The sequence below is a fragment of the Neomonachus schauinslandi genome, chromosome 6, assembly GCF_002201575.2.
Source record: "Neomonachus schauinslandi chromosome 6, ASM220157v2, whole genome shotgun sequence".
Classification (NCBI taxonomy): domain Eukaryota; kingdom Metazoa; phylum Chordata; class Mammalia; order Carnivora; family Phocidae; genus Neomonachus; species Neomonachus schauinslandi.
In genome coordinates, this window is record NC_058408.1 from 9928468 (window position 1) to 9945728 (window position 17261).

A 17261-nucleotide genomic window follows, 5' to 3' on the forward strand; every position below is an offset into this window, starting at 1 on the left:
AGGTTCAGTCCCATGAAAAAGAAAGGCTCCAAGTTCTGTCACCAAAGTTCGGTGCTCTGGGGAGAAAATATATTAAAATTTGACTATAGTTGAAAACAAATTTTAAGTTGGAGTTCTAAATACAGATTAAATATAGTCAAGAGTAATCGAGCTTGATGGATCTCAGGAAGCATCTAGTCCATTGCTGTCATTTTGTGGATAATAAAGATTAGATAAGAACAGTGAAGAAGCCAGTGTTAATAGAAACCACGTTTTCTGACTTTAATATATTTGCCCATATACTAATTAAAAATTCTATCTTCAATACGGATCTTAACTTCCTACCTTCTTTGTACTACAAACTTTAACATGGCATTAGTACAGCCATCTGGTATTTTCATTTAATGGATGGAAAAAACTTTATCGCATATGATGTAATATTTAGTTTTACTGGGTGAAATGAGAAACACAAAATGTTGACAGTAGTGGTATCTAGGAAAATGAATTACAGGTTGTAAGAAAAAAAATAGTATTCTTAGAAATTCCTTAAGGCAAGGGTTTTACTTTTTTTTTTTTTAAAGATCTTATTTATTTATTTGACAGAGAGAGACACAGCGAGAGAGGGAACACAAGCAGGGGGAGCGGGAGAGGGAGAAGCAGGCTTCCTGCTGAGCAGGGAGCCCGATGCGGGGCTCAATCCCAGGACCCTGGGATCATGACCTGAGCCGAAGGCAGATGCTTAACAACTGAGCCACCCAGGCGCCCCAGGGTTTTACATTTTTATTAGTAATTTCTGTTTTGACAGATTATTTGGAAGCTCGGAAGTGAAATTCTGTTTTATCATCCCAAAAGCAATGTGGAGACTTTCAATACCTTTGCTGACAGGATGAAAAATATTGGTGTCATGAATTACTTAAAGGTGAGAATGCAGGTTTTGTGAATTTACATTTGCAGTGTTCATTTTTTAAAGAAATTGTTTGTCTCAGTAATAAGGTAGGTAATAACGTAAAAGGTATGGAAAAGGGTGGGACACCTGGATAGATAAAAGAGGCTGAAAGGAAGTTGTGTTGTGAAAACCATTTGCTTCTCCATTTCCTGCTACCTCCCTTGTTCTCTGAGACAAAATACCCTCTCTTTGTATATTTCTGGCTGCCAAAACCTGTCCTCGAGTGATGGCCCTTGTGCTTCTTGATGATGATGGGCCAAATTCTAACATTTTTGCTTAAGTCATTCTCTAGGAATTGGTGCTTTTGGGGAAAAACGAAAGAGCTAAAACAAATTGGGAATTTGAATATGTGAAAATGGGTTTTTTCCCCAGCCTTATTAAGATAATAATCAACATATAACATTGTGTGAGTTTAAGGCATACAGTGTGATGATTTGATCCATGTATATATTGTGAAATGTTTACCACATAAGGTTAGTTAACACATCCTTCACCTCACATAGTAGTACCGCTTTGTTGTTGTTGCTATGGTGAGAACATTAAAGCTCTGCTCTCATAGCAACTTTCAAGTATCCAATCCAGTGTTACTGATTATGGTTACCATCCTGTACATCGGATCCCTGGAACTTACTCATCTTCTCACTGAAAGTTTGTGCCCTTTGACCTACATCCCCATTTCCTCCACCCCTCAGCCACCATTCTACTCTCTCTGTTTGATGGTTTTAGATTCCACAGGTAAGTGGTGAGATCATACAATATTTGTCTTTCTCTGACTTATTTCACTTAACATAATGCCCTCAGAGTCCATCCATGTTAACCAAAATGGCAGGATTTCCTTATTTTTTTATTATTGAATAATCTTTCCATTGTACATATGTGTATATGTAGACATATGACATTTTATGTATTCATCCATTAGATGGACACATAGCTGTTTCCAAGTCTTGGATATTGTGAATAATGCTGCAGTGAATGTGGGAGTATAGAAATCTCTAAGATAGTGACTTCATTTCCTTTGGATATAGACCCAGGAGTGGAATTGCTGGGTCATATATAGTTCTCCTTTTAGTTTTTTGCCATAGTGGCTGTATTTATATTCTCATCAACAGGGTACACGGTTCCATTTTCTTCACATCTTAGCCAGCATTTGTTATCTCTTGTTTTGATAATAGCCATTCTGATAAATGCGAGATGGTCGCTCATTCTGTTTTTGATTTGCATTTCTCTAATGGCTGGTGATGTGGAACACCTTTTTATGTACTTGTTGGCCAATTGTGTGTCTTTGGAGAAATGTCTATTCATGTCTTCTGACCATTTTTGTAATTGGATGTTTTAAAAAATATATATTTTTGGGCGCCTGGGTGGCTCAGTTGGTTAAGCGACTGCTTTCGGCTCAGGTCATGATCCTGGAGTCCCTGGATCGAGTCCCGTGTCGGGCTCCCTGCTCAGCAGGGAGTCTGCTTCGTCCTCTGACCCTCCCCCCTCTCATGTGCTCTCTCTCTCTCATTCTCTCTGTCTCAAATAAATAAATAAAATCTTAAAATATATATATATATATATTTTTTTTTTTTTAATTTTTATTTATTTAAGTAATCTCTACACCCAGCGTGGGCCTCAGACTCACAACCCTGAGATCAAGAGTCGCATGCTCCACTGACTCCTGGGTTTTTTTGCTATGGAATTGTATGAGTTCTTTATTTATTTTGGATATTAATCCCATATCAGATATCTGACTTGCAAATATTTTCTCCCATTCCATAGACTACCTTTTCATTTTGTTGATTGTTTCTCTTGCTATACAGAAGCCTTTTAGGTTAATATGGTCCCAGTTGTTGATTTTTGCTTTTGTTGCTTGTGCTTTTGGTGTCATTAAAAAAATCATTGCCAAGACCAATGTCAAGGACCTTTTTCCCTATGTTTTCTTCTTGGAGTTTTATGGTTTCATGTCTTAACATTTAAGTCTTTAATTCATTTTGAGTTAGTTTTTGTGAGTAATATAAGATAGAGGACCAATTTCATTATTTTGAGAATATCCAATTTTCCCAGCACCTTTTATTGAAGAGACTGTTTTTTCTCTCTTGAATATTCTTGGCTTCCTAGTCAAATGTTAAGTTGACCATAGATGTGTGGTTTTATTTCTGGGCTTTTGATTCTGTTCCATTGATCTCTGTGTCTGTTTTTATGCCAGCACCATACTGCTTTAATTATTATAGCTTTATAATATAGTTTGAATCAGGAAGTGTGATGCCTCCAGCTTTGTTCTTTCTCAGGATGGCTTTGGCTATTTGGGGTCTTTTGTGGTTCCATACAAATTTTAGGATTGTTTTTTTCTGTTTTTGTGAAAAATGCCACTGGAATGTTGACAGGATTACATTGACTTTATAGATGGCTTTGGGTAGTATGGACATTTTAGCAATATTAACTCTCTAATCCATTCGTAAAAATGTGTTAATATTCCTAATGTGTAGGTGGAACTTCCTCTCCAGGTGTTTTATTTATTTATTTGTTTGTTTGTTTGTTTGACAGAGAGAGAGAGAGAGAGACAGCGAGAGAGGGAACACAAGCAGGGGGAGTGGGAGAGGGAGAAGCAGGCTTCCCACTGAGCAGGGAGCCCGATGCGGGTCTTGATCCCAGGACCCTGGGATCATGACCTGAGCCGAAGGCAGATGCTTAACGACTGAGCCACCCAGGCGCCCCTCTCCAGGTGTTTTTTTATTAAAGTCTCATCCATAAACATTGAGATGTTTCCAGAATGTTAGGTATCTCCCTCTCTGTGGTATATATTTGACTGAAAGAGGAGTTTTTCAATAAGTTTTAAAATGCTTTGCTTTTTAATTTTTTTTCAATATCTCTAAATAAAGTTATTGAAACACAGCCACACCCATTCATTTCATTGTCACAGCTGCTGCTTTCAGTGTGACAGATGACAGAGTTGAGTAGTTGTGACAGAGACCATATGGCCTGCAAAACTAAAATACTTACTCTGTGGTTGTTTTTTTGTTTTGTTTTTAAAGATTTTATTTATTTATTTGACAGATAGAGACACAGCGAGAGAGGGAACACAAGCAGGGGGAGTGGGAGAGGGAGAAGCAGGCTTCCCGCAGAGCAGGGAGCCCGATGTAGGGCTCAATCCCAGGACCCTGGGATCATGACCTGAGCTGAAGGCAGACACTTAACGACTGAGCCACCCAGGCGCCCCTGTTTTGTTTTTTCCTTTTTTCTAATTTTTTTATCGTGGTAAAATATATATAACATAAAATACGTTATTTTAACCAGTGTAAGTGTACAATTCAATGGCGTTAATAACATTCACAGTGTTGTGCAACCATCACCAGCATTTCCAAAACTTTTTCATCATCCCAAATGTAAGCTCTTTACCCATTAAGCAATTACTCCCCATTCCATCTTCCCAGCCCCTGGTAACCTAATCTATTCTCTGTTCTATGAATTTACCTATTCTAAATATTTTATGTAAGTGGAGTCACATGGTATTAAGATCCATTGTGTCTAGCTTATTTCACTTATCATAATGTTTTCAAGATATATCGTGGCATGTATTAGAACTTTTTATGGCTTTTTATGACTCATTAGTATTGTGTTGTATGTACCTATCACATTTTGTTTATGCATCTGTTGTTGGGTTGTTTCCACCTTTTGGCTCTTTTGAATAATGCCACAGTGAACATTGGTCTACAAGTATCTGTTTGAGTCCCTGTTTTGAATTCCTTTCAGTATATACCTAGGAGTAGAATTGTTGGGTAATGTTTTATACCTATAAAATGATAAAAATGTATATATAAGTAAATATAAAATGTACAAAGATAACTCTACGTTTAAATTTGCATTCTTTTACATTCTCACTGCTTTCTTATTTTGAAAAAAAAAAAAGATTTTCCCCAGTTTAGGATTCTTATTAGAAAAAATTTTCTGGAGTTTCTATTTATGTGCCAGGTACTCTCTTAGGATCTTATTCTCTGGTAGCCCAGGTCTACTATGAGTGAAATTTAAATGGAAGCAGCTTATGGTTCTGTGTAAAGAAGAACTTTCCAACTGAACAGTTGGAAAAAAGAGTGTCCTGTCTCAGTGTGTGCTCCTTTCTCTTCTTTCAAGAAGAAACTGGGTAGCCATTTGATTGGGGAGGGAAGGTCGAATTTTAACTAAATTATTGTTTGGGTTTTTTTTAAGCCCGTTGAATCTATTCAGTTGAAGTGAAGAAACCTGAAAGAAATCTTATTTCACACTCCAGAGTCTGAGGGTAATAATTAAGATAGGCAGTAAAACATTTCTTGTTGATAATTAAAAACCACTTACTGCTATTTTCCAAATAATGTGCTAGACCTAGACCTTGCCATAGAGGGAGACAGGAACATACATTATTATGGGTACCAGAGTAGAAACGCCAGATACAGTGAGAAGGCAAAGGAGGGGAATGGTCAGCTCTCTGGAATCGGAGAGTGTTGGGAGTAAATGAGTAGGGGAGTCAGGGAAAGAAGTGATGCTTCAGATGAGTCTGCAAAAGCGAGTGGGTGTTCACTGGGCGTATTAGGGGAGAGGGTGGACAGGAATGGCAGGGTTGATGAGAGTTTGATAGCCCTGTATCCAGTGCTTTTCATCTAAAAGTTACTTGGGTAGAAGCCAGGGGAAGTCGGCCGGGCCCTCTGTGCCATCCCCAAGGAACTTAGATTTTATTCTGTAGGCACTGGGACCCATTGAGGGGTTTTACACAAATGAGATATCTTTGGCAGCCACATGGAAGGTGGATTGTAGTGGGGGCAGGACTGGAGAGACCAGTTGAAAAATTGTTGTGATAGTTTGTGATGAAGGCCTTGAACTCTGACTCTACTCACATGCTTAACTGTACTTCCCATTATTCCCTCCTTAGTCCTCCCTACTTGGGATGCTCATTCTTTGTGTATTTTTTCTTACGGCTTCTGTATCAGGCATTCACTTTTCCATCTGAACCAATACCATTCTTTAGTACTCCTTCTTAAGATGTTTTCTCTGGGCTTATATGACATGTATAAAATAATACACTGATCACCTGCTATGGGCCAAAGTAGGCACTAGGTGGTATGCAAATATTATCTCATTTAATCCTCATAACAGCCTTCTGAAGGGTTAATAATTGTTCCATATAGCCCATAAGACTCACAAAGGGCAAGTAACATACTCAGCTTTCTGTAGCTTTAGGTAGCATCTGAACCAGGACTATCTGTCTTGAAAGCCCATTTGTTGCATTGAGTTTATATAATTTAGCTCATTTACATAATGTTAATTATTTCATGTATCTTTCCTCTGCTAAATTGACATTTTTGATGACAGAGACAATGTTGTTACATCATCTGTGTCCTACTAAGGTCTTAGCCCAGAGTATATATTCACTGAGTTTTTGGATTAATGGATATCTAATGACCTGTTTGTCTGGGCTTTTTCTTATTGTTGCAGATCTCCTTACAACATGCATTATACCTTCTGCATCATGGAATGCTTGAAGATGCAAACAGAAATCTCAGTCATGCAGAGACATGGAGATATGGTGAAAAATCGTCTTCCCAGGAAGTGTTAATCAACCTTATTCAGGCCTATAAAGGGCTTTTGCAGTATTATACTTGGTCTAAAAAGAAGATGGAATTGTCTACGCTTGGTGAGTGAGGAGGACTGTACTTGTGTCGATGAGACTGAATCACAGGGACAGTCAAGATCTTTTTTTTAACTTAAATTCAATTAATTAACATATAGTATATCATCCAGTTACCCCATTCCCTCACCGCCATCCCCTCCAGCAACCCTCAGTTTGTTTCCTATGATTAAGAGTCTCTTTTGGTTTGTCTCCCTCTCTGATTTCATCTTGTTTTATTTTTCCCTTCCTTCCCCTATTATCCTCTGTTTTGTTTCTTAAATTCCATATGAGTGAGATCATATAATTGTCTTTCTCTGATTGACTTATTTCGCTTAGCATAATATCCTCTAGTTCTATCCACGTCATTGCAAATGGTAAGATTTCATTTTTTTTTGATGGCTGAGTAATATTCCATTGTATATATAGACCACATCTTCTTTATCCATTCATCTGTTGATGGACATCTGGGCTCTTTCCATAGTTTGGTTATTGTGGACATTGCTGCTATAAACATTGGGGAGCAGGTGCCCCTTCGGATCCCTACATTTGTATCTTTGGGGTAAATACCCAGTAGTGCAATTGCTGGGTCATAGGGTAGCTCTATTTTCAACTTTTTTTTTTAAAGATTTTATTTATTCATTTGAGACACAGAGATACAGAGAGAGAGCATGAGCAGTGGGAGAGGCAGAGAGAGAGGGAGAAGCAGACTCCCTGCTGAGCCAGGAGCCCGTTGTGGGACTCGATCCCAGGACCCTGGGATCATAACCTGAGCTGAAGGCAGACGCTTAACCATCTGAGCCACCCAGGCGCCCTATTTTCAACTTCTTGAGGAACCTCCATACTGTTTTCCAGAGTGGCTGCACCAGCTGGCATTCCCACCAGTGTAGGAGGGTTCCCCTTTCTCCACATCCCCGCTAACATCTGTCGTTTCCTGACTTGTTAATTTTAGCCATTCTGACTGGTGTGAGGTGGTATCTCATTGTGGTTTTGATTTGTATTTCCCTGATGCCTAGTGATGTCGAGCATTTTTTTCATGTATCTGTTGGCCATTTGTATGTCTTCTTTGGAGAAATGTCTGTTCATGTCTTCTGCCCATTTCTTGATTGGATTATTTGTTCTTTGGGTGTTGAGTTTGATAAGTTCTTTGTAGATTTTGGGTACTTAGCCCTTTATCTGATATGTCATTTGCAAATATCTTCTCCCATTTTGTCGGTTTTCTTTTGGTTTTATCGACTGTTTCCTTTGCTGTGCAAAAGCTTTTTATCTTGATGAAGTCCCAATAGTTCATTTTTGCCCTTGCTTCCCTTGCCTTTGGAGACATGTCTGGCAAGAAGTTGCTGTGGCCGAGGTCACAGAGGTTGCTGCCTGTGTTCTCCTCTAAGATTTTGATGGATTCCTGTGTCACATTTAGGTCTTTCATCCATTTTGAGTCTATTTTTGTGTATGGCATAAGGAAATGGTCTAGTTTCATTCTTCTGCATGTGACTGTCCAATTTTCCCAACACCATTTGTTGAAGAGACTGTCTTTTTTCCATTGGACATTCTTTCCTGCTTTGTCAAAGATTAGTTGACCGTAGAGTTGAGGGTCCATTTCTGGGCTCTCTATTCTGTTCCATTGATCTATGTGTCTGTTTCTGTGCCAGTACCATACTGTCTTGATGATGACAGCTTTGTAATAGAACTTGAAGTCCAAAATTGTGATGCCACCAGCTTTGCCTTTCTTTTTCAACATTCCTCTGGCTATGCGGGGTCTTTTCTGGTTCCATACAAATTTTAGGATTATTTGTTCCCTTTCTTTGAAAAAAGTTGATGGTATTTTGATAGGCATTGAATTGAATGTGTAGATTGCTCTAGGTAGCATTGACATCTTCACAATATTTGTTATTCCAATCCATGACCATGGAACGTTTTTCCATTTCTTTTTTTTTTTTTTAAAGATTTTATTTATTTATTTGACAGAGAGAGACAGTGAGAGAAGGAACACAAGCAGGGGGAGAGGGAGAAGTGGGCTTCCCGCGGAGCGGGGAGCCCGATGTGGGGCTCCATCCCAGGACCCTGGGATCATGACCTGAGCCGAAGGCAGACGCTTAACCGACTGAGCCACCCAGGCGCCCCTGTTTTTCCATTTCTTTGTGTCTTCCTCAACTTCTTTCATGAATGTTCTATAGTTTTCAGAGTATAGATCCTTTGCCTCTTTGGTTAGGTTTATTCCTAGGTATCTTACAGTTTTTGGTGCAATTGTAAATGGGATCAATTCCTTAATTTTGCTTTCGTCTGTCTCATTGTTCGTGTATAGAAATGCAGCTGATTTCTATGCATTGATTTTATATCCTGCCACTTTCCTGAATTCCTGTATGAGTTCTAGCAATTTGGGGTGGAGTCTTTTGGGTTTTCCACATAGACTGTCATGTCATTTGCCAAGAGTGAGAGTTTGACTTCTTTGCTGATTCAGATGCCTTTTATTTCCTTTTGTTGTCTGATTGCTGAGGCTAGGACTTCTAGTACTATGTTGAACAACAGTGGTAATAGTGGGCAAGAGACACTCTGAATCTTAGGGAGTAACCTCATTCCCTTACTTCCAAGCCCGGTTCTTCCTAGATACTTCAAAGAGCAGACATTTCTATTGATGTAAACTTTTTGATCATCCTTTGTAGTATTTCTGTTTTTATCAAACTTTTCAGACATAAATTAGATTATTTGTAAATTAAGTCCATGACCATCTTAGATTTATTGCTTTTTAAAATACTTCTAAGAAGGGTTACAAATTTTTTTCAGTGGACATTATTGCCTATAATAAGTATTTCTTCCTATGTGTTTAGAATGGAGTTTAGTTTGTTTTCTAATTTTTTTAAGACGTTTATTTATTTATTTTTAAGTAATCTCTACACTCAATGTGGGGCTTGAACCCACGACCCTGAGATCAAGAGTTGCATGCTTTTCTGACTGAGCCAGCCAGGCGCCCCTGTTTTATAATATTATTCATCAGAATAATATGTTTAGAGAATAGGGCAAGGTAAAATTGTTTTATTTCTGTACAAAGATCAGAACAGATAGTCTTCTTGATTGACCACACCAGGAATTGGCTGTGTGTCCTTACTTCCCAATTCCCTCTTTTACTTCCAGTGGTGGTGGTATCCTCTCCTCCCCACAGATTTTTGTTTGATTCTCTGCATCTTCCTTACCTTGTATAGTTTTTCTCCATAGCTTCTCTAGGATTAACCCTTTTAATTTTCTCATCCCCCATCCAAATCTCAGTCCCTGCATATATTGGCTCATAAGTATAAGCAGTGATTCCTTATTATCCTGATGTGGGAAGTAGTATTTCCTTTGTCTCATGGGCATGGAGGTTCACTAATCCTAAAATTCCTTTCCCTCTTTCTGAGTAGGATCTCTCCCAGGACACTTCAGAAATACTGTCTTCATCATGATAAGCTTGCCCCCCCCCCCATCTAGAATGCCGTCTGCCCTGCAAGACTCATTAGACGGGTCATTCCCATGCCACAACCCTTATATGTTAGCTGCATGTTCAGCCTATATCGTTCAGCTCTTTATCACTTGCTTTTCAATTGTCCTAAGTTTTTTCATGTCCATTTTATGTTGTATCTCTTCTTCTAGACTAATTGGTCTTCTGAGGTCACATACCTCTCTTATGTCTTTTGTTAGTCTTGCCATAGTGCCTGGTATAATATTTCTTTTAAAAAAGGCTTCTTGAGGGACGCCTGGGTGGCTCAGTCGGTTAAGCATCTGCCTTCAGCTCAGGTCATGATCCCAGAGTGCTGGGATTGAGTCTTGCATTGGGCTCCTTGCTCAGCAGGGAGTCTGCTTCTCCCTCTGCCTGCCACTCCCCCTACTTGTGCTCTCTCTCTCTGACAAATAAATAAAATCTTTAAAAAAATAAATAAAAATAAATTAAAAAGGCTTGTTGATATTGATTAAATGAGTTTTAAAGTCAATATTTACCTTTTTCTTACACCCGATTGGGTAGAACTCAAGCAAACATTGATGATTAAAGCAGTTGGAACCTGGCATTTACACTGGGTAGATGATTCAGTACCTTTCTGCAGCTGACATTCTGTTCTGTAGCAAGAAGAGATAAAGATGGGGTAATACGTGGAGCTCTTTAGATGATCTTTAACCTTGAATGTCTGTTTAATAAGAAAAAAAAGGTTAGGACTAGTTCTGATAACCAAACTCATGAGAACATAACACATGCATTGTATGCTCAGTGTTGGCTTGGGATTTGTCTCAGTTGCTGTGACCTGTCCTGGTTGGGTTTGATGTACTTGCTGACTGGAAACCCCCTTCCATGGCAGATTCACACTCAATTTATTCTGACTCAGGTCTGCTTTTTTTTCTTTTAAAATTTCTTTCTATATAGTTTCTTACCTACTTTCCCTTTATCACCTCATTTCCAAGTCCATATTGATATTTATTTAGCTGGTCCTCTGGAAAGAGAATACCAGTGCCTTTTGGGGTGAGGGGAGAGCTGGGTTTTTTTGCCCCAAAAGTGGCCAAAAATAAAAAGTATTTTGTTTCTATTAGCTGTCTTTTTTGAAGGACTGACTTTCTTTTTAGACCTTTAAGATTGTGAAATACAACATGCAGAAAAAGTGTGTAAAACAAATGTGTGATAAAATCAATAATTTAAAACAAATATCCATGTAGCTACCACCTAGATTCATTCTTAAGGTTCCCCATGTGTGCACTTCCTCCCATTCTGTCTTGTGTGGGGGTAGGGGGCACAGAGAGTTTGTGAAGAATTAGTATTATTCTTTAAATTTTTAATATTTAATAATAAATAATTTAAATATAAATTATTCTTTAAAATTCTTTGTTAGAATTTACTGTCAAAGCCATTAGGGCCTGAACTTTTCTTGTGGTTAGTTTGTTGATTGCTATTACTATCAGCAAAGTCCTCAATACTGAATGACTTTTAAGAATCTTTTATCTTTGGACAGATGAAGATGATTATGCTTATAACACAGCATCCCAGAATATGCTCAACCACAGCTGGAAGACATCTGTAAACCTTTGTGCATTGATTCAAACTCCTGGAGTTTGGGACCCTTTTGTGAAGAGTTATGTAGAGGCAAGTAGCCTTCTCATAAAGTTTTATTAGTTTCATTTTGTTATAAGCCTTAAAAGTCTTTATTGATCAGAAGGCAACTAAATGGAGAAAATTGTTTTAAAAAAAGAGGGGTGCCTGGCTGGCTCAGTCAGTGGAGCATGCAACTCTTGATCTCCGGGTTGTGAGTTTGAGCCCCGCGTTGGGTATAGAGATTACTTAAGATAAAATCTTAAAATAAATAAACACAATTTTTTTAAAAATTGAAAAGAGAGAATATGTCTTTTTGGTCTGGATAATTTTTATTTTACTAATACACTGTAAATGTTACTGTTTTTTTTTTTCTTTGCTACTGGATAACGTGTCATGGTCAAATATTTATAAAATAAGTATCAATATAGTTCGTAAATGTTAATTCTATATTATTCTTACTGATCTTAGAAGAAAAGAAGAGCGATATCTTACAATTTGGTGGGGATAGAGAAGACCAGGGGACAAAAATCTGAAAGTGGGTCACAGTACATGGGATGAAGACTAATGGCATTTAGGAAGTTTATTAGGGTGCCGTGCCAGCTCATCTCAGATCAGTGTGAAAGGACAGGGAGCCTTGGCATGGGCACTAGGAATAAATCTTCAAAATAACTAGCTTTTTGAAAGTTTCCTGGATGCTAACATGATCATTATGTTGTCAAAAGATAATCTCTGAAACCACATGCCAGTGAATCTGGGAATTCCCACGTATGGGTGGGAATGAAAGGAAAGGAATTCTGGTTCCCATGTACCCCTTTTGTGGCTGAAGTTGTGTTGGGCACTGAGGTTAGTTGCTTCATATGGTCTCTTTCCTTTGTTAGTATGCCCTTCTTGAGGGCTTTGTTTCTTATAGGAATAGCTCCTAGGTTGAAGTTGCTGCATTTTTCAGTAACAAATATGTGATAAGGAAGAATGGGAACCCACGTAGGCCTTTGTTGTAAGTGATCTGTGTTCCATAGAGTTGTGACATATGCTGGTGAAAGCGAAAACTGGCATTACAGTAAGTGCTATTTGTCATTTTAATGAATTTTTGTACCCATCAACAGAGTTAAGTTGTGCATTATCTTTCATACAGCTATCCTACAGAATTTAGCTAAGACATTATGACTTATTTTATATAGATGTTGGAATTCTATGGGGATCAAGATGGAGCCCGAGAGGTACTCACCAATTATGCCTATGATGAAAAGTTCCCATCAAATCCAAATGCTCACATCTACTTATACAACTTTCTAAAGAGAGAGAAGGCACCGAGAGAGAAACTGATAAGTGTGCTGAAGGTATAAAATGTTTACTTCAATGCTTGAACCAGGTTGGGGATCTACTTTAAAACATTCTTAGGGGTGTCTGGCCAGCTCAGTTGGTGGAGCATGCAACTCTTGATCTCAGGGTCATGAGTTCAAGCCCTGTGTTGGGTATAGAGATTTCTAAAAAAAAAAAAGTAAATTTTGAAACATCCTTAGGTCATCCATTCCAACTTCAGATTCTAGCAGTCATAGCAAATGACTGTGTGTGCCCTGAGGTGGACATACAAGGTTGCAGGCTCTGGGTGACCCTCCACTGCCATTCCCCCACCACCCTGCCCAAGTTAGGCTGAGGGCAGAGGATCAGTATTTTGGAAATCCCACCCTTGTGGGAAAGTTCTGCTTTGATATTTTTTGAAAGTCAGCTTTATTGAAATTTAATTTCCATATAGTAAAACACTTATTTTAAGTAAACTTGAATGCATTAAAATTTTTTTTTTAGATATTTATTTATTTAGAGGGGTGGGGGTGGGGAGAGAGAGAATCTCTCCCTGTGTGGAGCCTGATGTGGGGCTCGATCTCACGACCCTGAGATCATGACTGAGCCGAAATCAGGAGTCAGACGCTTAGCTGACAGGGCCCCAAGAAAAATTCTTATCTATTAATCTTCTTTTAAAAAGTACATTCGCTGGGGCACCTGGCTGGCTCAGTTGGTGGCGTGTGCGACTCTTGATCTTGGAGTTGTGAGTTCGAGCCCCACATTGGGTGTAGAGATTTCTTAAAAGTAAAATCTTAAAAAAAAAGCCCATTAACTCTAATCTATACTTAGGTGTTTATCAAAATTGACACTATCAAAACTTGATATGTGGAAACTGTACATTTTAAAGTTTTCAACAGGCTTTATTTCAATGCAAAGTATTTTTAAAGTTGGTATTTTATTCAAGATTTCTTTTTATCCATTTGTACAACAAAATATTAAGGATAGTTATATCAAAAGCAAGTTGGTGACTTCACTTAGATTGTCAATCACTAATGGTCTTTTTGAAAATACTTTAAAAAATGTAACAGGGGCCCTTGGCTGACTCAGTCGGTAGAGCATGCAACTGTTGACTTCAGGGTTGTGGGTTCAAGCCCCATGTTGGTGTAGAGATTAATTAAAAATAAAATCTTAAAAAAAAGTAACAGAAAATAACTATGTTGAACACTTAATTATGTTCAAGACAAAATAGATTTAGGGAAATTCTGTTTTCCTGTTGAAAAATGTAATGTTTGAAATTAAGAACTCAATAGATGGGTTTGATAGCTGATTGAACATAGCAGAAGAAGGTTAATGAACTGTATAGAAAACAGGCTAAAGCACAGAAAGCAGAAAGGATGAAAGGATATACAGAGGACTCAGTTAAGGTCCGACATACTTGTGATTGGAATTCCAGGGAGAGAACAGGGCAAAAGCAGGTAAACAAACAAAACTAGTATTTGAAGGGTTAATGGCTAAGAATTCTCCAAAACGAACTAAAGACTACTACGGTTCTGATAACGTTCTAACTTTTGATCTGGGTGCTGAATATATGAGTGCATATAACTTTGTAAGAATGTGTTGAACGGCACACTCATGATTTGTATACATTTCTATTACATGTATTTCAATAAAAAGTTTTTAAAAACCTAAGTGAATTGAGCCATTTGCAGAATTCCCTAAATCATAAGACAAATGTGATTTCATAGGAACCAAGTTTTAAAAATACTCTGATATTGGTGTATTGATTGTGATTGATCTCCATTTAAAAAAACTATTAAAACTACTAAGAGTAATTAATAATATTTACTTTTCATTTTGTAGGAAATAATTTCAGTGTAAGGTCAAAAGGACCCCAACGAGCAGACAGAATAAATTGATTTCTAATGTGAAGTATATTCAAATGAAAAATATAATTTTACTTTAAATCCTATGTTTTACATATTCATAAAAATAGTCTTTCTCATTCTTAAATGAGTAAGAAGGAATTAAAAACCTTTAATTTCTCCCTAGTGTGTAAAATGGTAAAATGGTAAAAATATTTTCATGAGTACTCTTACTGTACTGTGTCCCTAAACACAATCTTCCAAAATAGCCACCCTTGCCCTTTTGGGCTTTTTGATTTATATAAATATTTGTGATCAGTAAATATTTATTGTATTTTTTTGTGTGTGATTTTGATGCTTTTTTTTTTCCTGGCTTCTGAAAAGAAATTAAGTTTTTAAGTGTGGTAAACAATATAAAAATATATAAGGAGTAAATAAAAAGTTCTTATGTATTTCTCCTCCCCTCCCCCCGACTATCTTGTTATTAACAGGGATTTTTTTTTAAAGATTTTATTTATTTATTTGAGAGAGAGAGCAAGAGAGATCAGAGAGGGAGAGGGAGAAGCAGACTCCCCACTGAGCATGGAGCCTGACTTGCGGCTCCATCCCAGGTCCCTGAGATCATGACCCCAGCCGAAGGCAGACACTTAACCAACTGAGCCATAGGCACCCCTAACAGGGATTTTTTAAAGTAAGCTTTACATAGAACACCTTTCTATACCCAAATTGTAACTGGATGAAAGTAAAGTATCTTTTAAATCCTTGATTCATTTACTGAGGGATTATTAGACAGTAAGAACTTTATTTTTGAAAGTAAAATTAGGGGCGCCTGGGTGGCTCAGTCGTTAAGCATCTGCCTTCGGCTCAGGTCATGATCCCAGGGTCCTGGGATCGAGCCCCGCATAGGGCTCCCCGCTCAGCAGGAAGCCTGCTTCTCCCTCTCCTACTCCCCCTGCTTGTGTTCCCTCTCTCGCTATCTCTCTGTCAAATAAATAAATAAAATCTTTAAAAAAAAAGGAAAATTAAATTTGAGAAATGCCTTTGAAATGTATAAAAATTACAAGATTATTTTTTCTTCCAGATTTTGTATCAGATTGTACCATCTCATAAACTGATGTTAGAATTCCATAGGTTACTGAGGAAATCAGGTAAATAGTTTTTTGTTTTGTATCTCTTTGTGCAGACAAGCTATAGACTAGCAAACTGTGGCCCATGGCCAAATCTACTCCTCCCCTGTTTTTATAAATCAAGTTCTCTTAGAGCATTTTGGTGTTGTCTGTGGCTTTTGCACTACAACAGCAGAGTTGTGTAGTTGTGACAAAGACTATATGGCTCACAAAGCTTAACTATTTACTATGTGTCCCTTCATAGGAAAAGTTTGCTGACCTCTGCTATAGAATATTAGGTAGTAGTAGCACAAGTGAAATGGCTTCAATTTGTATAATTCACCTCGTTTTAATCTCTACTGCATTTCAGCTCGGTATAGAAAAGAACATAGTTCTTCATAGAAGGAAGTCAGCTTAAGTCCAGTAGATACTAGGGCTGTGTCAGTCCTCTCATGTTAGAAGAGAGAGCAGGTTCTTTAAATAATGTCCTCTCTCAGTAGAATGTAGCCCATTTAGAAATCAGACCCACCGAAGGCAGACAGGTAATGACTGAGCCACTTCGGCTCAGGTTGTGATCCTGGGGTCCTGGGATCGAGCCCCACATCAGGCTCCCTGCTCAGCGGGAAGCCTGCTTCTCCCTCTGCCACTCCCTCTTCTTGTGTTCCCTTTCTCGCTGTGTCTCTCTCTGTCAAATAAATAAATAAAATCTTAAAAAAAAAAAAGAAAGAAAGAAATCAGATCCACCACTCTGACTTCATTAGCCAGGACAGATTTATCACAGGAGAGTATAAGCATAATGAGCTATTTTAAACTGTTAACCAAACTAGAACACTTACAACTCAGTAGTATTTTATCAATAGAATATATATATTTTTAGCCTTGTGTACTTCAGTACTTTGTGTAAGTTCTAATTGTTGTGCCCATTGCAGAGAAAGAAGACCACCATAAACTGGGGTTGGAGGTATTATTTGGAGTCTTAGATTTTGCTGGATGTACTAAAAATATAACTGCTTGGAAATATTTGGGAAAATATCTGAGACAGACTTTAGTGGGGTAAGTAAAGGACACAGTGTTTATTACTGGATCAGCATCAGTAAAATTTCCCAGTATTTTAGCTGATATCTCTCAGTGTTTAAACAAAGTTCTTATGTTGTTTTTTTTTTGATTTCTTGAACTGTGTCCTCAGCTCTTCTGAGTACATCAGAAGCATGAAAATACAGTCCCAAGTAAAACATGCAAAAATTCTGTTAAGATTTTTTTTTTTTTTAAAGATTTTATTTATTTTTTAGAGAGCGAGTGAGAGAGAAACAGCATGAGAGGGGAGAGGGTCAGAGGGAGAAGCAGGCTCCCCGCCGAGCCGGGAGCCCGGTGCGGGACTCGATCCCAGGACCCTGGGATCATGACCCGAGCCGAAGGGAGACGCTTAACC

General features: G+C 38.0%; 1 protein-coding gene across 1 annotated transcript in view; it reads left to right on the forward strand.

The window, feature by feature from the left end:
- Positions 1-17261, forward strand: part of TAF1A (TATA-box binding protein associated factor, RNA polymerase I subunit A) — a 37112-nt gene that overhangs the window by 14444 nt on the left and 5407 nt on the right. Inside the window, exons 3-8 of the mRNA XM_021698426.1 lie at positions 785-898; positions 6371-6569; positions 11504-11634; positions 12762-12920; positions 15808-15874; positions 16762-16885. Coding sequence (XP_021554101.1) covers positions 785-898; positions 6371-6569; positions 11504-11634; positions 12762-12920; positions 15808-15874; positions 16762-16885 — 794 coding nt within the window. The remainder of the gene's footprint in view (positions 1-784; positions 899-6370; positions 6570-11503; positions 11635-12761; positions 12921-15807; positions 15875-16761; positions 16886-17261) is intronic.